General features: G+C 35.2%; 5 protein-coding genes across 6 annotated transcripts; 3 read left to right on the top strand and 2 right to left on the bottom strand.

Annotated features, from left to right (window-relative positions):
- Nucleotides 1-217: 217 nt before the first annotated feature.
- On the top strand, nt 218-5235 carry LOC132861322 (5-hydroxytryptamine receptor 3A-like). Of its 2 annotated transcripts, none has more exons than XM_060892793.1 (10): nt 218-304; nt 424-489; nt 680-837; nt 977-1021; nt 1113-1219; nt 1851-2020; nt 2178-2299; nt 2618-2828; nt 4004-4183; nt 4822-5235. In XM_060892793.1, exons 2-10 carry the CDS (start codon nt 435-437, stop codon nt 5043-5045), a joined length of 1272 nt encoding a protein of 423 aa, XP_060748776.1. In that variant the 5' UTR covers nt 218-304; nt 424-434; the 3' UTR covers nt 5046-5235. The 2 variants fall into 2 exon arrangements, with proteins under 2 accessions (XP_060748776.1, XP_060748775.1); XM_060892792.1 differs by having other exon boundaries at nt 4789-5235.
- Nucleotides 5236-7797: 2562 nt separating this feature from the next.
- LOC132861310 (zinc-activated ligand-gated ion channel-like) lies at nt 7798-13120 on the top strand. The gene is made up of 10 exons (XM_060892778.1): nt 7798-7915; nt 8009-8066; nt 8258-8409; nt 8510-8554; nt 8654-8760; nt 9391-9560; nt 10488-10597; nt 10698-10905; nt 11038-11202; nt 12809-13120. Exons 2-10 carry the CDS (start codon nt 8012-8014, stop codon nt 13057-13059), a joined length of 1263 nt encoding a protein of 420 aa, XP_060748761.1. The 5' UTR covers nt 7798-7915; nt 8009-8011; the 3' UTR covers nt 13060-13120.
- A 1179-nt stretch (nt 13121-14299) lies between these two features.
- zgc:112148 (uncharacterized protein LOC550424 homolog) lies at nt 14300-18060 on the bottom strand. The gene is made up of 7 exons (XM_060892939.1): nt 17938-18060; nt 17725-17795; nt 17421-17565; nt 15959-16048; nt 15665-15790; nt 15046-15174; nt 14300-14948 (listed from the first exon to the last, which is right to left on the bottom strand). Exons 1-7 carry the CDS (start codon nt 17947-17949, stop codon nt 14922-14924), a joined length of 600 nt encoding a protein of 199 aa, XP_060748922.1. The 5' UTR covers nt 17950-18060; the 3' UTR covers nt 14300-14921.
- Nucleotides 18061-19243: 1183 nt separating this feature from the next.
- Nucleotides 19244-20989, top strand: amn (amnion associated transmembrane protein). Its single transcript, XM_060892696.1, has one exon. The coding sequence runs from the start codon at nt 19331-19333 to the stop codon at nt 20741-20743; it is 1413 nt and encodes a 470-aa protein (XP_060748679.1). The 5' UTR covers nt 19244-19330; the 3' UTR covers nt 20744-20989.
- LOC132861265 (tripartite motif-containing protein 16-like protein) lies at nt 20915-24832 on the bottom strand. The gene is made up of 6 exons (XM_060892695.1): nt 24248-24832; nt 23796-23891; nt 22647-22880; nt 22277-22448; nt 22106-22201; nt 20915-21618 (listed from the first exon to the last, which is right to left on the bottom strand). Exons 1-6 carry the CDS (start codon nt 24704-24706, stop codon nt 21077-21079), a joined length of 1599 nt encoding a protein of 532 aa, XP_060748678.1. The 5' UTR covers nt 24707-24832; the 3' UTR covers nt 20915-21076.
- Nucleotides 24833-25242: the final 410 nt, after the last annotated feature.

Raw genomic sequence — 25242 nt, 5'->3', positions numbered from 1 at the left:
TCTTTCTATTGAACTCCAGCCATACAGGGAGGCAAACAGAGGTAATTAAAGATGTGCTATTATATGCTCATGTTCAAACATCACATGAATGCTAACGTGGATTAAACAGCAATAGACAAGAAAGTCAAAATGCACAATGTGGATCATGTTTACAGCATAGATGCTTTAAATATGGGAGGTGTATTTTGTCCAGAACACATCACGTAACGATTTAACTGAAGTAAATAGTGGTGCTTATTAAAAGACATCTGACATCCCCTCCTCAGTGCACTGAGAAGAACTGGATCCATGCTGGAGTGTTAAGGTAGAATTGGACTCATTTTTTGTTATTAAATGTACTGATGCTGTTCGAATAGAAATAAAAGCAAATAGATTTTGAAAGAAACATCCTAGGAACATGATTTCTTTGTGTTATGTTTGTAGAACAGTGAAACATGGTGTCAGCCAAGAGAATCCTGAAATGTTTAAGCATCGTTTATTATTTACTTGGTAAGAAATTAATGTTTGGATGCAGAGATCAATTAAAGAGTGGCTGAGGTGTGTTGGGAAAATATAGATTTTGTACTATGTTGTGAAATGTTAAATTTATACATTTTTAAGTACTTAACTAACAGTACTAACTTTTCTGCATGACACAAACAGTGTATGAATATTTGCACTACCTCTGCTGTTCTCCTAGTGTTCTCCAACTTAATGGATGGATCTTTGGCAACTTGTATCACACGTCGATGTCTGGCTAACCAGCTGGTTGCACTGGAGCTTTTCAGTCCTCCGATGCCTCCGGAATGTACTGTTACAGTGAATCTCACATCCATTCAATATGAGACCCTGTCTGTGGTTAAGTATCCAAAAACATTTACAAAAAACAGTTATTTTTAGCTCCTTCTAAGCATTATTGATGATTAACTGGTGAACACAGGAAGCCAAACTGTACTAAAACGATCAAATCATCATAAGCATTTTGGCTTTTCTTTAGGATACCAAAGCCCTGCGCTTCTCGAGTCGCATTAGAATTGACATGGTAAGGATTCTTTTTCTCATAATACAAATCTGAACCCATGATTATATATGGCTAATGATTGAACAGAACACATTTTTTCTGGCTTTTATAGGAATGGAAAGACCCAGACCTTGCATGGAACGAAACAGAGTACAATTTTAAAGAAATTATGCTGCCAGTTGACAAAATCTGGACCCCTGATCTAACTGTAAACAATGCGTAAGTTTGATTAAAGCTGAATTTTTTTACTTTTTTTCATTCATTCATTCATTCATTCATTCATTCATTCATTCATTCATTCATCTTCTACCGCTTATCCGAACTACCTTGGGTCACGGGGATCTCAGGCGTCATCGGGCATCAAGGCAGGATACACCCTGGACGGAGTTTACTTTTTTCAGTCTTTGCGTAATTCTAATATATGTACAAAAATATTTTATAATATAGGTATGAAAAAGAGTTCTTGGATAAATATTCTGCATTAAAATATAGATATTTGTTCACATATTCATAAAAAAGAAAGGTTTTATATTTTATTGAATAGAATATGAATCTATTTTATATTTAATTTCATATGAATAAAATTTAATTCTTATTAAATGAAATATTAAATATTGCTGTAAGGCATTAATAGTGAGCGAGCAAATGATCACTTTTCTAAGTAAAATAATCTAATTATTCACTGGTTCACAGTTAAGGTGTAAGTAAATTCATCACATCAATGTATAACCAGAAGATTAAATGCAGTGAGGTTTTCTTTACTTGTGACTGATTTTATGCCTTTGAAATCATTGTATTATTTTGTGTTATTTATGATCAGCATGTTTTTAACTTCTGTTGCTGTGACTAGAATCCAGACAGATGTGAAGCCTGTCTCTACTGATATACTGGTGAAGTATGATGGCACGGTGCAACATGCTATCCAGTTGTACACTACCGTGGTGTGCGGAATCAACCTTTTTACCTACCCGTTTGTAAAAGATGCATGTCCAGTTGCACTTAATGGATGGACAGAAAACAGTATGTTAAAGTTCAAAAGTTCAATTTATCTAACATAAAATAACATAATTTTGGGAAATTTAGGTGTATCATACATTGATGGGGTATTTTATTATTATCTTTTAAATGATGTGTTACTAACTGAATTTAACCTTTGTATTGACTTATATTGTATTAGGTTGTGGCCTACATTTCATATATGGGTCTGTATCTCCAGTGGGAGCGAGTCGAGGTGAATGGATTACTATGTCAGTTGAGCTGCATCAGGACAAGCAACACGACGACCGCAACTATCTCTATGTACTTAAATACTTAAATTTACATAGTTTGATTGCAATGATTTTAAAGAACGGTTTATGAATTTATCTTTGTACTCTTCTAGGATGCTATGTTTAGAACAGATTAGCCTTTTTTTTAAATAATGTTTTTTAATCTTTGGTAGTATTTCTTTCTTTAAGAACTAACTAAACTGTGACATCATAAATGATTATACTGTGAGTTTCAATACCAAAATGAGCTGCATGTTATTATTCCTAATTTATTAGTCATGTAATTAGATGTCCTCGTATCCTGACTTTTTAAAAAGCTTCACAATGACTCTTTCTACTATCCTCTAAGGTCACTATGTCCACCAACCCATTCAACACTATAGTGACGCTCGTTCTCCCCAGTGTGCTCATCATGTTAGCTGATATGGGGAGTTTTGCTCTGCCTCTGGAAGGTGGAAAACGCAGCTCTTTCAAAATCACTCTGGTGCTCAGCTTTACCATGTCCCTGTTCATACTTACTGACAACCTGCCTGACACTGGCCTCTGCAGCCCCCTCATCCGTGAGTAACATCCTGACCACCAATAATGCATTACTATTAGACTAGTAAATGTAATACAGTATATTCAGACAATATTCAGACCCTTTCTGATTGGGGATTTGATTTTGAATGGATATAATTGGCATTTTCACCCATCAGTCTACACTTACAGTAATCACTCATGAACAAGTGAAAACTTGCTCTAATGTTATTAGAGACTTTCAAACATGAATTAAAAATCAAAAACTCTTTTATTCATAAGGTATTCAGAGCTTTTGCTGTGGCACTCCAAATTGTATTCTGGTACATCCAGTTTACTTTAATTATCATTGAAACATGTCTAGAATGCAAGTGGAGTTCACCTTATGCAATTTGAATTGATTGGACACAGTCTGGAAAGGCACACACCAAAGTCTATAAGGACCCACAATTTAAACTGCATTTTCAAGACATTTTCTATGCCAGGAAGTCCAAGGAACTGTATGTGGATCTATGCAATTAAATTGTGGCAAGGAATAGAGGCATACATAAAACTATTTCTAAGTATTTAAGTTTTCCCAGGATCAAGGTCACAATCTTGAAATGGAAAGAGCTTCTAAAAAACTTGACCCTGGGCCATTTGGCTGAATTGGGCATCCAGTAAAAAGGGGTTATTACTGAGGAAAAGAATCCAGTTGAATGCATGCAAGCAAATAGAGGATCTTCTTTGAAGTAGCCCAACCAAAGCCAGAATTAAACCCCAACAAACATCTGTGGAGAGACTTGAAGATGGTGGTTAACAGATACTTGCCACCCAATTTGATGGAGCTTGAAAGGACCTGTCATGAAAAATGGGATGAATTGCCCAAATCCAGGCAAGACGTCTGTCTGTAATTGCTGCAAAAGGAACTTCAATAACATATTCAATAGTGTCCGAAAGTTTTGGGGAATAGATTTCATTGTTTGAATTTTAATTAATTTTCAAAAATATCTAAAAACATGTTTACACTATGTTTACAATATAGGCGATTAATTGTTGATTGATAGGTAAAATGGCCATTGTATACAGAAAATCAAATCTACTATACAATATAGTGTGCAGCAGGTAAAAGGATCTGAATTCTTTCTGAAAAGTCTGTATATAAAACACCAATAATATACCAAATAGGAAATAATGAGAAACGTGCCAAATTAAATATCTGATTTCTATTCACCAGGTTATCACTTTTGTTTCTGCTTGATTGTTTTGGGTATGAGCTTGCTGATATCCATGCTGATCTCAAGATTTGCAGACTGTGGCCCCATCTTGTCCTGCAGGAGCTCAAAAAAACAGAAATTATGCAACGACAGTAGCAAAAATGAGATAAACATCAGTGGTGAAGATGAGATAAAAAAGGGTAGAGTATGAATGCAGAGTAAATAATTACAATATGTGCCGTGTCCAGTACTTTTCACATGTAGTGCATGTGTTTTAATCTCCACATATGTTTTTATATAATACATGAATTATTTATTTGCTTATGTATGGCCTGTGGTTTCATTTTTCTTTTATTTTCAGATAAAAGAAATAATTATTTTTCACATGTTCACCAAGAAGCACAGAAGTTCACTTTTGTAATTTCAGGTCATGTTGAAATGCTTGTTTCACAGGACCACATATTACTTATATAATCACAAATATGTGGTCATGCATATGTGACGTATAGGATTTATTTCCACAGTGGATTTAAATTCAGACCTGCACCATTGACTATTGTAATGTGTAGAGTTCATAATTACTGTACCTTAATAAACATTTTGTAAAGCATGTATATACTATCAAATGACAAACATATTTCCTGGTTGTTCACCATTATTATTTGAGCTGGAGAAAGGAAACCTATGCAGCTCGATGTGTCCAAAAATATGAACAGCTGAAATGTATGAAATGAAGTAAAACTACATGTGCTGTATATGCATAGAAATGCTTTAGGAACTCACTGTTTTCACTTTCTTTACACAGATATAAACCTGAATGGTGTGTCTACAATTTCAGATGATGTGACTGCCAAGGACACTTCAATCCAGAAAATTGTGAACTTTGTGGAGAACATCAAGACGACAAATAAAAAGACCGAGAAGAGGCATGAATATGCAAGTCGGATTGACAGAGCTTGCTTCCGGTGCTATCTTTGCCTTGCCTCTTTGTATTGCATTTTTTTAATTGGTATAACCAGAACAGAACTTTGTAAAATTAACAATTTGGATTTTTGGATTTAATTTAATTAATCTAATGATAAGATCATAAAGAATTACATAAAGACTTACTGGTTTCCAAATGTCATAATATAGAGCTGTAGTCTTTGTAGAAGCAAGATTCTGACTACAACCTTAGTGCTTCAGGTCTAGCCACTAGCCTTTATATACATGTTACCATATGTATTTCATTCATGCTACATATTTAAACTCTAACCATGCTGATTCTTGTAACTTCTACTTAAGGTTTTTTTTTTTCCATATTATCAAAGTAAAGTAAATATTGTTAAAACCTACAGCATGTTATCTGGAAATTTACATGTACCTTCCATGTATACTTAAGGAAACAGGAATGTCATAAATATTACCATATGCATATATAAGGTATCTTTGCTAAATGTCTCATTTCTATGTAACTTTTTACTCACAACCTTAAAATTGATGTACAAACTGAAGACTAATAAATAATTGCTGTCCGTTTGTGAGTCTCAGTCTCAACTCCTCTTCCAGAAAGGACTGAAATTGGACAAATTGCTGAGTAATGCAAAATATTCTCCACTACACTATTACAGTTTCATATTTGTTACAAAAACATCTGTGTAAATAGTGTAGATTTCCACTAAAGGAGATCTGTGTGAAGGAGTTGGACAGGACAGGTCTAAGGTTATGGAAAAGGTCAAAATGCTGAGTTTAGTCATATCAGAGTTTATGAGTGTCAGTTATTGGGTTTTGTACCTGGCCAAAAATTCATCTTTAAGCAAAGCTGTGACATAATATTGAATGTATGAATTTCTTGCTAAACAAACTATAAGTATAGCTTAAAAAAAAAACAGAAAATATTTTAGAGTGTAATAATTCATTTTTACATTCAAAATAAATGCTGAATTGAAAAACACATGCTATTTGATGGCATTATGGTTTGAGAGAGAAAGATAAATATAACACAAAAATTAAATCTTTAATTTCCTGACATTTACATCAAGATATGTTTAACAAAATAGAACAAGGCTCAAGTGGCAAAAATATAGGTACAGATAGAGTAAATAACACTTAATATTTTATTTGCATATCCCTTGCTTAAACTAACTGCACAAAGCAGGCAACCAACTGACATCACCAAACTTCAGTATTCATCTTATTATGATGTTTATCCAGACTTCTACTGTAACTTCTTTTGGTTGTTGTTTGTTTCTTTCCCCTCTATGGTGAAATGCATGTCTGGAAATTGCCAATATACCAAAATCTCCAACATGCTTGACAGGATGAGCTTGTATATTTAGGATCATGAGTATATCCTTTCTCTCTTTGCACTTTGGCCCATTTCTTCAGTAGAGCTTGTTCCACCCCTGCCCTGTAGACTTGTTAGTGATGTCACTGACTGTTGTTTTTAGGTTCTTCTTCACAGCGCAATGTACTGATGTTGTGTTCCTTGGCCTAAATTTTTGATGTCTGCTTATTAGTACACCGGTGGTTTCTTTTTCAGGACATTCCAGTTTGTTGTATTAGCAATGCCTCTGTTTCTGCCTTTTCTTTTTTAAAATGACTCACTTTTCTCCCATAACTCTGTGGTCTTTAATTTGGTTGATCCTTTTAACAACAAATGCACTGTAGACATTTAATAGCAGTTAATTGTCATTGGCCCCTGAGCAATAATAAACACCTGTCAGTCATATGTTTAGCTATAGTTTAAGTGGTCAGTTCTAGGTTGTTTTAAGTATCAGGAAATGAAATCTCAACATCGGACCAAAAGATGTCTCAAAGTCATTTTTGTTTATAAACCCAAGCGTTTTCAGCATGTAGCAAAACACCCCAAAAAAGACTGTTCTTGCTGTTCCAATACTTACAGAAGGAACTGTATTTCAAGACATGTCAAAATGTCAGTTCCTACACACTTTCCAAATAAATAGTAAAGCTGATAAAAAATAAAGCTGTATTTGCAACAGAATTGCATTGCATGAATGCTAAATAAATAAATAAATAAATAAATAAATAAATAAATAAATAAATAAATGTTATCCTACATTTTTAAGTACTTGAAATTAATTACCGAATCACTAGCTAGACTTAAGCTTAAGCTGTTTTCAATGTTTTTTAATTATGAATAACAGAGCATGGTCTGGTATTTTAGCTTTGGCACAAAGCTTCTAATATATTTCAGTAAAACATAGATTAAATTGTTTTACAGTTTTGTCTGTTTCAAAACACATTAGCTATACAGTCTATTGTAAGGCCACAGAAAAAAAATGAATAGCATAAATGGATCTTTACTGTGTTTTCTTTAAATCCAGAGTCACCTAGGTTCTTTTATAAGTGCACTCTTTTGCTAACTTGTATTTACACAGCAATTTGCCGTTTGAACATTTTGTACTGTGTTGGGGTAAGGAAGTATACTGGGATATAACTTGCAGTAGTTGCTGATACAGCCATATCCATGTCAGTATTGGTACACAGCAGAACCAACTAATATCCAAAGTAAACCCAGGAGATTAATCAGCACCCAGCTGTTAATACATGACTCACAACTACAATATTGTTCAGTCCCATTAGCCGTAAGGTCTACAGCAGGGATAATGGTCAGTTTCAGACAATACATTGTGTATTTGCATTGCTGCTCTGTTCACTGCTGGCCTTTAATTCATATAATACCGGAAGATAATTTGCTAGAATACGGTTACCAGACAATACACGAGCTAATTGTTTAGAGACATATTATAGGATGATTATCATAGGCCTATCCTTGTTTACAGGTGCTTTTGTTATATGTTCTGGTCAGCTTACGTCATCCACAAGGAAGAGCAATGTGTGATACCTTTTTAACTGCTGCCTAATTCTTGTCTTCTGGAAAAAGACTCTGAAGAGCTAAGAGAGCTTGATCAAATCAGTCACACAATTTGGTATGTACCCTGCAAATATTTTGTGTTTTTAATTAAGAATAAAAAGAAAACAATTAGCCTAATTGTAGTAAATACTTTTTGCTATTATTTAAGGTTATGGTGTCCACTGAGATGATTGGCAAATTTCTCCTTGTCCTTTATTTTGTGATTGGTAAGCAGTCGGTTTTAATGTTTTTATATTATGCAGTGCTATTTTTCAGATTTATTTCAGATTATTTCAGATTATTTATTTCAGATTTCATTATATACTTTATGACATTTTGGATAAAGTTTACGAGTGTTTGCACATTTTATCAAAAACAGTGACTAAAGTGTTTGCAATTGTCTGCTTACTGTATAAAGCATCAGCATACACCGTGTCCGCAACTCAGTGTTTTTCACGTCGATGTCTGGCTAATGATTTCATTGGAAAGGAAATCTACAGCGCTCCACAGACACCAGATTGCTTAATAAATGTGAATCTCACAACCATCCAATATGAAACTCTCTCTTTTGTAAGTATTTTTAACATTTCTTTAATGCATGCACATTTTCTTCCTTTAAAATACTGAATATAACTATTGCCTTCCTTTGCTCTTTTTTTTTCTTTGCAAGAATTTACAAACTTTGGAATTCTCCAGTCACCTAAAAGTCTTCATGGTAAACCCCTTTCTGTTCATTCCCATTTCTAAAGCATGTCTATACCTTCCTTGATCTGTAAAGAACACAGTGATCTTTAACAGGACTTTATTTTAACAGGAATGGAATGACCCAGAGCTTGCATGGACAGATTCACAATACAATTTTACTGAACTTTTACTTCCATATAATTATGTATGGCTCCCTAATCTGACGGTGAACAATGCGTGAGTTGGCTTTCTTTATGTTTGTTCCTTCTCTGTGTGTGTTCGGCCCAAAAAATCAGTGCATCTGATAAAACCTTTGAATATTAAACTCTAATGTACAGTTCTTAAAATTGTTTGATACAGAATCTTGTTTATACATTTTTATTATATAAAATTATATTCTATTCTATTTAGAAATGATATTTATATTAAAGGCTTTTTTTAAAAAAAAAAAAAAACTGGATAAAATTCTACTATAGCAAATAAAAATAGATTGAATTTAGGCAGAATTTAAAAAAAAATTTTCTTTAGTGGAAATGGTTTTAAACAAAGGTAAGTTTATTAAGCTTAATTTTAGATATAATTGTCTTATTCCTTTGACAGATAAATCCTCCCCAAGCATTTAGTTCTAGAAAGAAGTATAATGATATGCCAGTAGAATAAAATACAGTGTTACACTCTAAATATATATTTGTACAGAAATATGTTTAATGGTCTTTATTCTCCTTTAATTTCCTTTATTCAAGATATTTTCTCTTGGTAAGATGGACGCTTGAGGTTGTCTGAGTCTTTATATGGAGTGCAAAATAGGTTATGTCTCATTCTCTAACTACAATCTCTGCTTTTTTTTTTTTTTTTTTTTGCTTCTAGCATTTACACAAAGGTGCAACCACTTTCTAATGACATATTAGTGACACGTGATGGTGCTGTGAACTATGCCATAAACATGTACATCACTGTGGTGTGTGATATGAACCTCTTCGCCTTTCCCTTTGTTAAGGACACATGCATAGTTGCCATCAAAGGATGGAATCAAAGCTGTAAGTGCTTCAAAACTGTAATCTCATCTGAGGTTTCACCTGTATTACATGACACTATCTCCAGCTTATATTACATGACACTATCTCTAGCTGATAAGGTTTCAGTCAGCATATGCCTTGTCAACCTAGCCTACTATATATTAATATATGGGCTATAGTAGTGAACACCTTATCTTGCATAGATTGGAGTCAGACAGAATCTGACCATAAGAAATTATGTCTTTTTTTTATGTCAAACTTTAAATTTGTTAAGCCAATCAGAATTGTAATTATTTTTGTTCACCTACATGTAGATGTGTTTTATCTCCATGTGGGTCAAAGCCAACTTCCTTTATTATGAGGTATAGGTCTGTCAGTTTATTAGAAACACTTTTACATCTGTACATATTCAGGAAATTATCTAATCAGCCAATGATGTGTCAGCAATGCAAATGGTAACATCCAATATATGGCAGTTCTGTAGGAGGAAAATGACCAGGATATTTTTTCCAATTAGTTATCCATTTTTGTTTCTTGCACGACAAACATAGAACCTAAAGTGTTTTTTTTATATTGTCTAACATCTGCCTCAAGGTTCAATATGTTGTACCTTCTGAGATGCTTTTCTGCTTACAGTGGTTGAGAGGTATTGTAGCATCCTCTCAGCTCAAGCTAGTCTGGCTTTTCTCTTTAGACCTCTCGCATCATGACTGCCACAGGATGTTATTTTTGCCACCATTTTGCCTGTTGTGCATGAAAATTCCAGAGTTTCATATATCACTGAGATTTTAATGCTTCATGTGAGCATTAATTTACATTTATATTTACAGTCCAGGCTGATACTGTAATTTTTATTAATAAATGACATATTATACAGCTGCAACACTATCAGCATTAAATTTGAACAAGTCTACAGGTGTACTGACAATAACGTATTTGATTATGCAGCTTGTGGAGTGAACTTCCACTTTGGGACTATAAATACAGTGGGAGGTCAAGACGGGGAATGGCAAACTTCGGATGTGCAACTCTGTGGAGGAAACCTTACCTACATTCAAGTATACAAGCTGTTATATACTAATAACAAATGGTTTATGAGTTTGGAGGACAGTTAAATTAGTGGCTTAATCAAATAAAAACTAATCTCTATTTACGCAGATCACTCTGCACCTCAACCCCTTTAATGCAATGGTGTCATTAGTTCTGCCCACTGCACTCATTATGATAGTCGACCTAGTGAGCTTCACTTTACCTCTGGATGGGGAACGCAATGCTTTCAAGATCAAGTTGGTGTTCAGCTTTGCCATGTTTCTCCTTATACTTTCCAAACAACTGCCTGAGGGCAGCTCCTGTAGCCCTCTGATCTGTGAGTAGAAATCTTAGAACACACATTAGATTCCATCACACTATTTTGAAGCTGTTTTTGCTGAAATTTTGAAAGTTAATCGAACAATTTCTAGATCTTTAACATATTTTGCTTTTTATCTGTCTTCATAAGATTATCACTTTTGCTTCTGCCTGTTGGTGTTGGTTGTGAGTTTGTTGGTGTCCATGATCTTGTCTCGACTGGCAAGAACTGGTAGCGTATGGGCTAGCAGGTCACAAAAGCAGAATGGATCAGGCAGCTCCAAGACTCAACAAGACAATGGGGTTCATCAAGATGGTAAGAAACATACCCACTTCAAAACTTAGTGAGATCAAGATCAAATTAAGACTAAGTCGTCACTGAGACTAGCAAGACTAGCTCAAGACAAATGGAAAACCTACAAATAATTTACAAGCTTTTTACTTTAAATAGATGACTTCATTCTTTCAAAGTACAAAAAAATTCAGACTCTATTTGTGAGAATAATATACAAATATAAATCAAGCACAGGTAATTATGGCAAAGGTAGGTGAGATTTTTGAGACTGGTCTTGAATCCTACAACCTTAAGCTATGTTCATGTATGTGCTATGAAGCTTCATATGAATCATATGAAGTTGCCAGTTAGCGTTACTACTAATGGTTGCTATAATAATAAATGACAAATAATTTATCTTGCTGCTAAAATCGAACATTCTGGATTGAGAGTGTTTGTATATACAGTAAAAGTCAGCAGTATATATATATGTATATATACACACACAGCAGCTGTAACATTCCATCAAATCATCTTAAATTATCAAATTTCTTAAAAAGTCTGTAAATGTATGGCTTTTATAGTGCCCCATAATTACAGTGTTATTATCTGTTATACTAGCTCACTGGCCATAACTTCTTCTTCATAACACTCTAATCATAGTAAAATAACAAGAAATGTGTCAAAAGCTCTATAAGCCAGAACATCAGTTTTGTATTGGACAGTGAAGTCATTTTACAGGTTCTACACTGCAGGAAGCACAATGCTGCACTTGGACACCATAAGAAGGAAAAAGAACATAAAGTGATTCAACTAAAAAGATGATCCCACAGGCTGTTCTTAAGCTAAATAATATTGACAGCAAATAATAATATTACAACAACAAAAAAAGTCATCATATTCACATATGTCACGTGACTGTAGTCCTGTAGCATAAATGAGTTCATAATGCAATAAATATATCTATGTATAGAGATACATAGGCTTGCAATCATGAAACCATGTCGACGGCTTTGGACTCAATTGTCATGAACAGATTTGCATTCAAGTCTCCATCAGTGAACAGTTGATAGCATTAACAAGATAGACTTGTTCATGTTATAACTAGATTACAAAATAGCATTTTTTTTTACCATATGGTACACAGTTATAGAAGGAAAATTATTTAGATCTTTCTAATAACATCCCTGGGAATTTTTTCTCACTTCTATCACCTCTAGCTTGGTTATTAGGAATAAAATTAAAATAGATAATTTTTGTCCTGAATTAATAGAGTTCTGAAAAAGCTGCTTTGTGACACTGTCCATTGATAAAAGCACTATACACATAAAACTGGACTAAATTACATTAAAGGCAACTGTAAGACACAAGCGTCTGGGATTATAAGAAATAAAGCTGCTAAAAACGTGTTTCCATGTTAATGTGCACCACTGCTAGGGTTGGAATGGATGAGGGGCTTTGCCCCCTGAGACTGACAAAATGAGACTAAGAAAATGACAACATGATTATCATATTTATGACGTAAATCTACATTTTAGTGTTTAAAGTTATTTAATTTATTCAGATCTGCAAACTTACAAACTGACATTGAAACTATTGGCTTTGTTCCATACAAAATGACACCATACTGTACCTTCTCATTTAACAGCCACTGAAATGAACAGCAGCAAAGCAAACGCTGTGGATCTGATGACAGAAGTAACATCCATACAGAAGATTTCAAGCTTCGTGAATAATATGGACATGGAGCTAATAGAGAAAATGAGAAGACAGGTCTATGCTAAATATTGGGACAATTTCTTTTTCAATGTATATTTGTCTCTGGATATAATTTACATGTTATGTGCAATTGCTTTCTTTATAACCAAGGATTGTAGCAGTGATAAGTTGGACATGTAAAACAGCAATCATGAACTTGTATTTCTGTTACTGCTGATAACACATAAACTGATGCAAATATAAAAATTGAAAGGTAAAAACTTTGTGTAAAAAAAAAGCAAGTAGTCAATAAATCAATAATTTATTCAGTTTTGAATTGATGCATGGATCATTTATGTGGCTGGGAGTGAATGAATGGTAATTTATGATAAAACTGGAAGACATGTCTTGAGTTACATTTATGTAATGTAATCTCTGGAAATCTTACTTTAGTAACTGGATAAAAAAGAATATTATATTCTGTCAGGATATTGTCATACAAAATATGGCTTTTCACTTGTAGAATCTTTATTTCCTTGCTTTAATTTTGCTTGGCCTGCTACTTGCTTTTGACTTACACTACATTGACCCACTTACACTACATTTCATTTTCACAACCAATCACTGCTCTTAGACATACTTTATAATTGACCCATTGTTTCTTCCCATCAAACTTTGCAGAATTACTCCTAAAAAAAGACAAAAACTTTACTATGATTTAAACATTTAACTTAGAGTTGTTATTAAATTACTCAGACATATAAATGTCTATAAATATTTACAGATTTACCAAGTGAACCTCGTACTGTACCATTGTGCTCCATCAGCGCCGCATCATCTAATAAATAAACATTTGTGCTCTGGATTGTACTCTGGTTATTTTCTCTTACCAAGTGTATGTGTACAGATTTGAAGTTTGTGTTGTAACCTGCACATGTGTATATTCCTCTGAATTGTATTTACTGGATGAAGTATATTATGTAATCATAAATTGTTAAATGTTTATCATTATTTTGTAATTATTATACAATAGAATACAATTATACCCCAAACAACAATAACATTAATAATGTACAGGCTCCAAATTTGCCACCAAAACAGCTCTGTCCCTTCGAGGCATGGACATGGATTCTCATTAACTTTATTACTGTAGCACAGTAATAAAGTTAATGAGAATTCATGTACCTCTGATCTTTGGACTTTTTGTTTCACATTTGTAAGCACGCTCTCAAACACTTTAACTAAAAGCTTTAACTAAAAGCATCATATAATAGCAGCATTTTCCTGGTGAGCATCACAACAGAATATGTACAATGACACATAGTGTACCACCCTGATGGGTTGACTGACAGGTGAAAAGTACTGATAACAGGATAGAAGTCAATATATTTTAATATATTAAGTTAATAATGAAACAGATTTTAAATAAGATGTCATAGGATTTGGCAATCTGATCAATGTTTATTGAAAAGCAGCAACACCAGATGGCAGAGTCACGTTCAGGGTGCAGTCGAACGGAGTAGAAGTCCTCAGTTATATACAGTAAATGTGCTAAATATAGGTCATTCTGGATAAGAAAATCTGCCACATGCTGGGAATTTTCCCCAGTCATTGAACTTGTTAAATTTCATCATCATAACATAAATAAAAAAAAATTGACTGCACATAATTCATTTAATCGTGCTTTTCTTGTCTGCTATTTTCAACCACATTTCAGAAATTTATTTGCAATTATCATGGCTATTGTCATTGTAATTGAAAAGTATCATCATTAATGGAATTATTAAGTGAACTAGAATCATCCCTCTCACAATATACAACAATTCATTCTATTAAGAACTTGACACATATTGATGACATATTGCATTTTTTATATTTTACAATGTGAGCTGTATTCGGAACGGAAACATCGTAAAGTGTTTAAAAATAAAAACAAAGGCCCAGATGCACTAAGTCAGAAAAAAATATTTTTTGCAAGAACAGAGATTCCCACTGAATGTCAGTACAAGAAAATAAATTAGAACATTAAGCAGCGCCAACGGTGTCAAATCCTTGAAGGTACATTAGGGGCTTTGTGATTTGTTCATTGCCTGTGAAAAGAAATGAAAACAACAGCTGTGTTAACTCTCTGATTGAATATTTTATGTATAAATGAAAAGTTTAAATCTCAGGATGAAATCACTTTACCTGCTTAAAAAGCTGGAGGCCAAGATAGTTGGTTGCCATGCTTTTCAGATTGGTTCCAGCCCCGACTTTGCACTTGACATACCCATAGAGGTTAGCCCACTGTAACACAACTCCCATAATCACCACCGCCTGCATGAACACAAGCAAAGTAAAAGCGAAGTTACAAAGCTGCCAGTCATCATTTTGTCAGAATCCATCAATAATTATGTCAGAATCTCCAATTAACCTTTTAAAGCAAGTCTGAGATTTAGACAGGTGCATATGTCTACACAGGGTAATGGGGATGTATTGGGTTTCTAATTCCCTTACAACACAGAATCCTAACCTTTGTCCTGGAGTACACCATGTCCAAAAAATTTAGCTGATTTTTCTTCTCCAGCACTTTTGATTAAGTTAAGCAACTAATCAAATAAAAGCACTTCATGAGATGAAGAGGATCTGTTACCTAGACCAATGTACATATGAAACTTCTATGCAGTAACAGATGATTGTCCAAAAATCAACTGCTCAACTGTAACATGCATCAGACAATTAATTCAGCTTCTGGTATACACCCTTGGCTTCAGTTAAACGGTCAAACTGTTTAACATGACATTGATAACCAGACACTGATACTCACCAGCCACTTTATCTTAAAGGAAAATAGAGAAGAAAACACAAAGAACACCCATAAGATAGGACACACAACAAGGCCAAGCCAGAAAATCCTTGATTCTGAACTCGAGACAATTTTTCTGCTGGTTTCCTAAAAGAGAAAAGGAAGTGTCAGTCTTTTCCTATGTGTTACTTATGTTATATTGCAAGCACACTGGACGGCTGTTAGCCATTTCATTGCTATTACAAAGTAAAGGTTGCAAATGACAAAGTTCACAATTTACTGTCCCTAAAAATGTAGTAGTGTTCATCAACTGACCTTTCGAGACTCGAACACCCAGTGGCTCTTCCCATTCTCATCCACTTGATTCCACCACCTCAGGCCCACCAGCAGACGCCCGGTCACATTCTGAATGCAGAAATGCAAAACATGTCCATAGATAAATGGGAAATTGTTACCAGTTGTTCATTAGAGAAACTAAAAGGAGACTGTTTAACTGTTTTATTGAGCACAATCGTTCCAGCAGAATGAAGAATTTCTGCTTTCCTGCTGTGAGACAATGATATCATGCACTGAATTGCTAGGTTCAGCTAAAATTTATCTAATCTTCACTCTTGGAAATTTGAAACAACTGCACATTAGAAAATGGTACTGTTTTCACCTCCAGTAGTCTCTGAATCAATTCATTAAAACAGATGAGGAACTTTTGGCTGAAATACACTGAGAACAATGTAACCTTAATGACCACATTCATGTTAGCAAATGGCAAAGCGATCTGTGCAAACGGCATTGTTTAGGTGCACTTGTTAACTCATTTGGAATCCATATGTTGCTATGACCTGTATATCTCTCAGCCCTCATCTACACAGTACATCCGTGATCTTATTAATAATATAGAGATATTATTTGGATTGGTTGTGTGATGCTGCACGGATGACAAGGATTATGCTGCTGTTATGAGTGCTACAGGTGCAGCAGCATTACGTTTCTAAACAATCCATATCATTTCTGGGTTAGTTAAGAATCAACAGATATTCTGTGGTCATTTACTGACAACGCATCATAGTGTTGGAAACAGGAAAAATGGGCAAGCGTAAGGATATCAGCGACTGTTACAACGGCCATATTGTGATGACTAGATGACCAGGTCAGGTCTGAGCATCTCCAAAATATCTTTTCTGTATGCAGTGGTCAGTGCCTAAAATAATACAGCTTGATATCACAACAGTAATGTGACTGTGATCGGGACTCTTATCTAAACATTCTAAAATAGAGAATATCTTTGAGTTTAAAACAATACGTAGTCGATTTAGCAGAAGTGGGAGTAAGTCACACATGTGCAAGTCACAAGTAAAGTCTCAAGTCATGAATGTCAAGTCAAAGTCAAGTCGAGTCTTTTTTAAATATTTGTCAAGCAAGTCTCAAGTCTCAAATGTGCGTCTTAAGTCTGACTCGAGTCAAGTCGTGCCCCCCATCTCTGAGTCGTTTAACTCAAGTCCTAGTCAAGTCTCAAGCCATGAATGTCAAGTCAAAGTCAAGTTGATCTTTTTTTAATATTTGTCAAGCAAGTCTCAAATATGCAACTTAAGTCTGACTCGAGTCAAGTCATATGACTCGAGTCCCCCATCTCTGCGATTTAGTCCTGGAGTCATACGTCAGACTGGCTCATGCAAAAACATGATCTGATGTGCCATCAGATTGATCAAGAAAACAGAAAAACTACCAGATGCTCAGATGTTACTGATTGTTATTGCAGACAGAAAGACACTGAAAGCCTTACCTTTACGGTCCAAAAGTCACATGACAGCAGGAGAATGATGGTGACCATGCAGGCAATGAAGCTACTGCTGATGAGTTCACACAACAGATAGACCAAGATAGCACTTACACGGAAGAAAAGGTGGAAGAAAGTGGCCAAAGGATGTCTAAGAGAGAGACAAAAAAAAAAGGTTTAAAAGTATAAATAATAATCTGAAGTATGCAAAAAAAAAACAAGAAATATACCGAGATCTGAAAGTTACAGACAAGACTGTGCGAGGAGGGTAAAATTATTTGTTAAAACAAAACAAAAGGAAAGAACTCACTGGATTTTGGACTTGCTTCTGTAGTGTACGTTCTCATCCTCGTCAAAAAGTGGAACATCACCCTGAGAATCCTGTTAACTCCAGAATTATTAGTTAGTGAACAACATTCCGGTGAACCATAAAACCTTCATCAACATAGGCAATAATAATAATAATAATAATAATAATAATAATAATAATAATAATAATAATAATAATATAGAACATCTTCACCTGTCTTAACATTTCGAAGTTTGTTCCACTTCCTGGTGACGTGTATGTAAACAAAGGTAGCTAACAATCTGCCAGAAGGACCCCTGAGCTTCGATAGGAAGATGGCTGAATCCTAAATGGCTCTTTTACTCCCTCTACACGTGCATCTAGGGTACTAGACCTTGGTATAATACCAAATCCATAGTGCACTATGTAGTGCACATGTCATATCCGGTAACGTGCTAATTTGGCACACAACCTGTTTCTATGGATACCGAAGACCGCCTTTAAGGAATGTATATGAATTTATAAAAAGCAACTTAATATATATAACTATTATTATAATAGTTATATAGTTAATAGATAAAATATCGAAAACAAATGAACTAAACAGAAAATAATTTGTAACCACTTAATAGTATTTTAGAGAGGTGTTTAAATCTAAAGACATTATTGTTTCATGAAAGAATGGTTACATAGAGCCATTTTATTATTAACACCAAACTAATTTTTGGTGTTAAGTTAAACTAATTAACCAGCTGTTAAGTTTCAGTGAGCTTGTATTGAGTTATCATTGGCGTATTTATTTCACAAATATAATATTATTTATCTATTTAAATATTTATCTCATGAGTTTATTGTGTATAATAATATCCATGCTATTTATTAGAACCAAAGGGCTTTTATTTGTTTGTTTGTTTGTTTGCTTGTTTAATTTATTTATTTATTTACATCTATTTACATTCCATTTTGCTAGACTCATTTTTAGGCTGTCAAGAGCAGTAAACATTGTGCTGTGCCCAAAATGTCCAACCCCATGCCAAATGCTATGCTTCTCTTTGGTATGAGCCATATATCCATTCTAATGCACAAAATTGGCTCTAGATATCTCTTAATCCAAATATACACCATTTCAAAATTGGTTAAGCTCACTAAAGGTGTTGCTAAAAGTATTTTAAAAGTTTCCTAAGCTCAACTAAGTCTGCAGTCTTTTCAAGTGTTATTCTTACAGCTATTCAAATATTAAATAAGAGCGTTTACTTTATATTAATTACGTTTTTTTTTTCTCATTTATATTCTGACCATTCCATTTTGCTACACTGTCAGAGCTGTACACATTACGCACATTAACATTGTATTATATGTTTCCTAATAATTAACTCTGTTAACTCTTGTAAATAATTAAGTGTTACATGAATTTTCTAGAGCAAAGGGTTCTATGTTTTGGGCTAAACAAAAACAAGATGGTCTCAAGAATTGTGTCTGGTATTTTAACTATGGTAAATATTTGACTGGCTGAGCTGCTGTCAGGAATTCTCATTAACAAGTTTTAGTGTTTCATGTGATAGTCACATAGTTTACTGAAAGGCCAAAGGTCCATATTTTGCTCTTACATCTGATTTCATACCCTCTCATGATGGCAAACAGACAAGTCGTGTTTATTTTGCTTGCTATGCTTGCTTCTGCATGTGCAGTGTACAAGCAGTGGATACCAGACACCAACTTTGAAAATGCGACAAACTGGGACAAAGGTTCTGTACCCTGTGGAAGTGACCAAGTGATATTTTCAGCCTCTGGTAAAGTTGCTGTGTATGTGGAGGAAGCTCATACACTTTCTGGAATGAGTCTGCCTGTGGATGGAGAATTTATTCTAGCTTCAGGAGCTGTTTTTTCTATTAGAGAAGGTCAGGATCCTAGCTGTGGTGCAGGTGGAACTACCTATTTCAAAGACCCGGATTCTCTGAAGTGGTTTGATCCAGCTATGTGGAAAGCTGCTTCGTCATTAGATCACCTTCAGAGCGGGCCATATCTCTTCTTTGTCCATGAAGAGATGGTACCTTGCCAGCATGATGATGTATTGTTTCGGGATCGATCATCATTCCGTGTGGATGTATCGGCACATGAGAACAGCGTTCCTGTGAAGAGTGTGTCAGTGCTGGGAAAGAAGTTCAGTGAAAGCTCTGACTTCTCACAGTACGCTAGTTCCCATCTGGGCAAATTGCAGTTTCACGGATCTTCATCAGTCAGAGTTAGCGGATCAGCCTGCAATGATATCACTGGATGTGAGTGTGGAAATTCAGCCAACCATTACCGGATCTGCTCATATGTCAAGTGTCCACACCTCGACTGCAAGATACCTTTGAACCCATTGGGACATTGCTGTGGTGTATGTGGTGCCATTGTGACTATTTATTTCTCTGACAGCTTTAACATTGAATCCTACCACCAACGAGTGCAGCACCTCTTCCTCAGCTTGTCTAAGTATAAATCTATAAAGATGGGAATGTCAAAAGTCTCAAAAACTCAGAGACTGATGCGACTCATTCCTTATAAAATCTCTCAAGAGATCCAGGTGGTTCTCCTGGATGAAAATACTGGTCCACATTCTGGAAAGCTGGCTGAGGCCCTTGCTCAAGATATAATAAGAGATATTAATGCCCAAGGTTCTCACCTAGGCATAGACAGTGCAGAGATTCGTGTGTCTTCAGCACCAAGTGGTGGCATAAGTGGAGGCGCGGTAGCTGGGGTTATCCTGGGTATTCTGGCTTTGATGGCTTTCTTGGCTCTGTTTGTAGTTCTCCATCGTCGGGGCATGCTCACAATTCCAAATTTACCTTCGTTGAGTCGCTGGAGGAAGGATAGTGAGATTGGTGACCTGGGTGGGCCTTTAGACCATGGATTTGACAACCCTATGTTTGAGAAGCAAAGCACTTTTCCAGAGATCCCTGGGTTGTATGGAACTGACAGTCTGAATGGTATCACCTTAACTCATTCAGGTGTGCACTTTGTGAATCCTGTGTATGATGAAACTGATTTTAATGCTTGATGCTGATTAAATGGTAACTGCATTCCTGTCACTTTTCAAAGAATTCATTAATTTACACCTCACATTTTGGTTGACGGAAAAAAACACTGTAAGCCTTTCAAAATCATTTCATGATTAAAAATAACACTTAAGCGATAAAAACGTTTAATAACATTGTTTGTCACAGTCATGTTATGGCAAGAAAAATTGAATGTTTATTAAGATTTTAAAATAAATCACATGAAATAAAGTTTAAAAATAAATACATCTCTATATGTTTCATCTCTGGATGTATCATTCACAACATTGTAGCACTAATTCAAAATCATTTGAAATAGTTTATCATTGTAAGTCTCAACTTGATCCTGGCTTAACTAGAACAACTGTATTGTCCTTCTTGGAGAGCCAGAAGACAAGATATAACGGCTCCCGGAAGCTAACAGTATATGTCATAAGAAGTTTCATTGTCTTAGCTATACCATAATAGGCCAGCAGACCCTTTTCATAGTCTATGTAGCATCCAATCCTTTGGAAAGTCTCTACTTCTAGAGAGGTTTCTACACCAGAATGCCAAGCTGAGAAGCCATGGCTTTCTCGTCCAATGCTCCATGAAAAGTCATTGCCTGTGATACAGCTGCTGCTTTCTTGACCTTTGCGATCAATGCTTTTGTATGTGAGGCCCATGTAAGTGCCCTCTCCGCTCAGATCGACCTCAAAGTAATGGCGGCCCATATAAAGGCTCTCTGATGTCATCACCTGTCGCCAGTGCTCAAACCGCTCGGGCATGTCAGGGTAATTGTGTTGCCAGGGTGTGGTGTTGCTGGCTTTTCTGTTGTCTTCGGTGAGTCTCAGGAACTTGTGTGTGGTGTCAGGATTGAAACTCAGGTTGGTGGCATCTGTACATGAGTATGATATAATAAAATCAATGAAATAGTTAATCAGTGTGCTTCACTCTTGCCAAAAAAAACAGCATTCATGAATTCAGATTCATGTTTATTCAGACCAAGAACATTATGTCATCACCTAGAATAATTTTATTGAAAATTATGTCATTACCTAGAATTATTTTATTGAGAATTATGCCATTACTTAAAATTATTTTATTGAGAATTATGTCATTACTTAGAATTGTTTTATTGAGAATTATGTCATGATCTATAATTTTTTTAATGAGATTGTGAATCAGTGGGAGCAGCTACTACATTTAATTCTAATGAGAAATTTCTATCTAGCTTCAAGTTTATATTAACATTAGCAGGTGAAATTTAAATAGATACTCTTCATCTGGTCTAGCTTCAAGCTCTTAAGTATATACATAGTTTACTGTTTTAGATAAACATATATAATTTGGTAAAATGGAAAATAACCGAGAAACAAACGTACATTTAAGAAAGTCATCTCTATCCACAGGCTCAGGGGCGAACGCTTGCCGCTTGATTGGCGAACTCGGTTGTACCAACGTCTTAATGCCCAGTGTGTCTGTTTCAAATACAGGTGTCATTAAGAGGAAAATGCATGCATGACTGTATGAAAGTCTATCTCTTTTGCACTTACCACTTTTACAAAGTTCATTGAGTTGAACATGGTAGGTTGACAGCAGCAGATCACACAAGGCCTGTGTTGATTCTTTAACAATGTGACTAAAAGTGGTTAGTCGGTCTATGAGGCTGATGTAAATACCGGGTAAGCACACATCCACAGAGTCCTTTTTCCACTCTGAGTAATCCTGCAGAATAGGTTGCACATTTAAGTTAAACATTTGTTCTGTCCTACTCACCTTCTGTGAATGGGGAAAGATTTTAGATCGCTGGTGTACTATTTAAGGATTTTTATTACTAATAACCAACCTTGTTAATTTTGATTCATTGTTTAAAACTGAATATTTTAGGACACTATTGATGGGCAAAGCGGTTCACAGTCTTACCTGTAAAAAATCGACATGATTCTTATTCTTGGAAAATCGCTCCACTTGAGCTGTGGTCTTCTTCAGTTCAAGCATCTTCTGCTTCAGGTGGCTATGGATACTCTCTGCCTGACTCAGGGCCTGCTTGTGTTCCCCATCCAGAAGGTCTAAAGCTTTCTTTTGGGCATCATCAATCGCGCTTTGAAGGATTGAGAACTGCTTCTCAATTTCAGCCTGAACCCCAAGTACTGAGGTCTGATCACATTAAAAGAGTTCATTAAAAAAGCATGATACAGCTGAGGTCAAAAGTTTATATATATTTCCAAATGTGCAAAACATTGAACTTATATATTTCCAAAATGTCCAAACATTTTGTTAATTAATTTAGCTTAGATAGTTCTACCCTGAATAAGCTGTTTTACTTAACAGACGTTTACATAAAGTCCACAAGATTAAATAATAAGTGGATTTACACAAATGAACCAGTTTCCTTGCTTGTCCTGTATACTGTTTAAATTCCTGTATAAATTCAGAATCTTCTGCTTATTTGACCACTTTGCATCAGCAAATATATGAAGTTGAGATCCATGTTTTCACATTGAGGACAACCGAAGGACTCGTAAACAACCATTACTGTACAAAAGGGTCAAACATCACTGATGCACAAGCAGACAACATGATTCATTATGTGAATTGACTTTGTTTACAGATCTTATTTTTATTTAGCACTGCCCTTCAGAAGCGACATACTGTAAGATATTTACATGTTTCTTAGAAGAAAAAATTCTAAGAATTTTTATTGATCATCGTGCTCAAAAGTTTACAGCCCCTGATTCTTCTGTATTGTATTTGTCTTCTTGAGCATCAGTGAATATTTGCACCTTTTGGTCTTTGCAGACTGATTAAAAAGCAAATAAAACATTTCCATACTGGTAGAATGAAATATGTTTAAAGTTATAGTATGTTATAGGTGAAAAAAAAAACTGACACAAAAAATGCAATACAGCCACTCATATATTTATGCTCAGTTTGCATTGTAAATTGTCCCAGTGCCTCACGTACACTGTACTGTATCTGTATCCTAATTAATGCACAGAAGATCATCAGCATGTGTATGAAAAGAGAAACAAATAAATTAGTAAACTGCTGGATAAATTCATAAAAACTCACTGCAATGGATGTGGAGTTGTTTTGTAGCCTGTTAATGGCCTGTTCAGCAGCTGTTAAAGTCTTCTGCATTTCTTTGTGTTTTTGTTGTAGCTCGCCCTTCAGATGGACACACACACACACACACACACACACACACACACACACACACACACACACACACCTTTAGCATTCACTATTGTGTTCTCACATTAAAGAAAACACAATATGCTGGAAGAAAAACAAAACTATTAATATCACAATTAACTTCTAACAAAAAACAGATTTTACAAATTTTTTTGAGAGATTTTACAAATATACAAACTTCTACAAACTACAAAGGGTGGTGCTGATATAAAAGCATTCTACAAATATGTTTTAAAAATAAGCAAAACAGTTGGCCTGGACAATAAGAGTAAAATCTTGTTGCTAAGTAGAAAATGAAAGAAGACCGTTAATAGCTTTTAATTTCATACCTCGATATGTTTGCGTGCCTCATCTACTGGTGTGACATTGTGCCCTTGGTGTCCTTCTGCCTCGCATTGTGGACAAATACAGCAGTTGTCCTTCATACAGTACATCTGCAGTTCCAGCTGGTGATGTTCACATGTGCGCTGCTCCATGTCCAGCTGAGGCTCCACTAACTTATGTCTCTGGAATTTGCTGTTCTCTAGATGAGGCCTCAGGTGCTCCTCACAGTAGGACACCATGCAGGTCAGGCAGGATTTGGACGCCTTGAGAGGTTTCTCAATACATGAATCACACATTACCTCCTCTGGCTCTGGATCACCAGACAGTTGAGATGTACTCTTTACAGCTTCTTTGTTGTTGACTTCAACATTTGAGACTTCTTTGCTATCTGGTAGGACCCTCTCCATGTCTCCAGGCTGAACAATGCTGGCTGGGATTTTTTCCTGTGAAATGGTTTCTGCCATGTTCCTATTTTTCACTATAACTGTTGAAGTTTCCTGTCTCCTCTGAGAGGCAAAATACAGACTGAAACTGTCATACACCCTTCTCAGTGCTGCCAAACCGGTATACACAATTGTTTGTTCTGTTACAAGCCACACCTTAGAGTAGAAGGCCACACCTTACATAAGGGTCAATCTCAGCACTAGAGCTACATGCTTTCCTGTCTGTAAGCCTGGGATAAGGCATGCACGTAATAGTAGGGGTCAAACTCCTACACTGGTATTTCCTCTAATCTTTCCTCTTAGAGGATATCTGTTCTAGTGCTCTGTGATAACTAAACATGTTTTTTTATCTACACTTGTTCAATTCGTAGCTTCTTTTATGCAAAATATATACAAGTAAGACAGGGTTTTGTGTTATACACTCATTATTACATTCAACTTTAGTCAAATAATGTTTAAGGTAAAAACAAAAAAAAAATGTAGAGTCGTAGTAGTAGTATGTATGTAGTCGTAGTTGTAGTCGTAGTTGTAGCTGCACAATAATCTTAAAACCGCCA

The sequence above is a fragment of the Tachysurus vachellii genome, chromosome 18, assembly GCF_030014155.1.
Source record: "Tachysurus vachellii isolate PV-2020 chromosome 18, HZAU_Pvac_v1, whole genome shotgun sequence".
Lineage (NCBI taxonomy): Eukaryota > Metazoa > Chordata > Actinopteri > Siluriformes > Bagridae > Tachysurus > Tachysurus vachellii.
The sequence above is the reverse complement of the archived record's forward strand: the minus strand, read 5'-3'. Positions and strand labels throughout refer to the sequence as shown.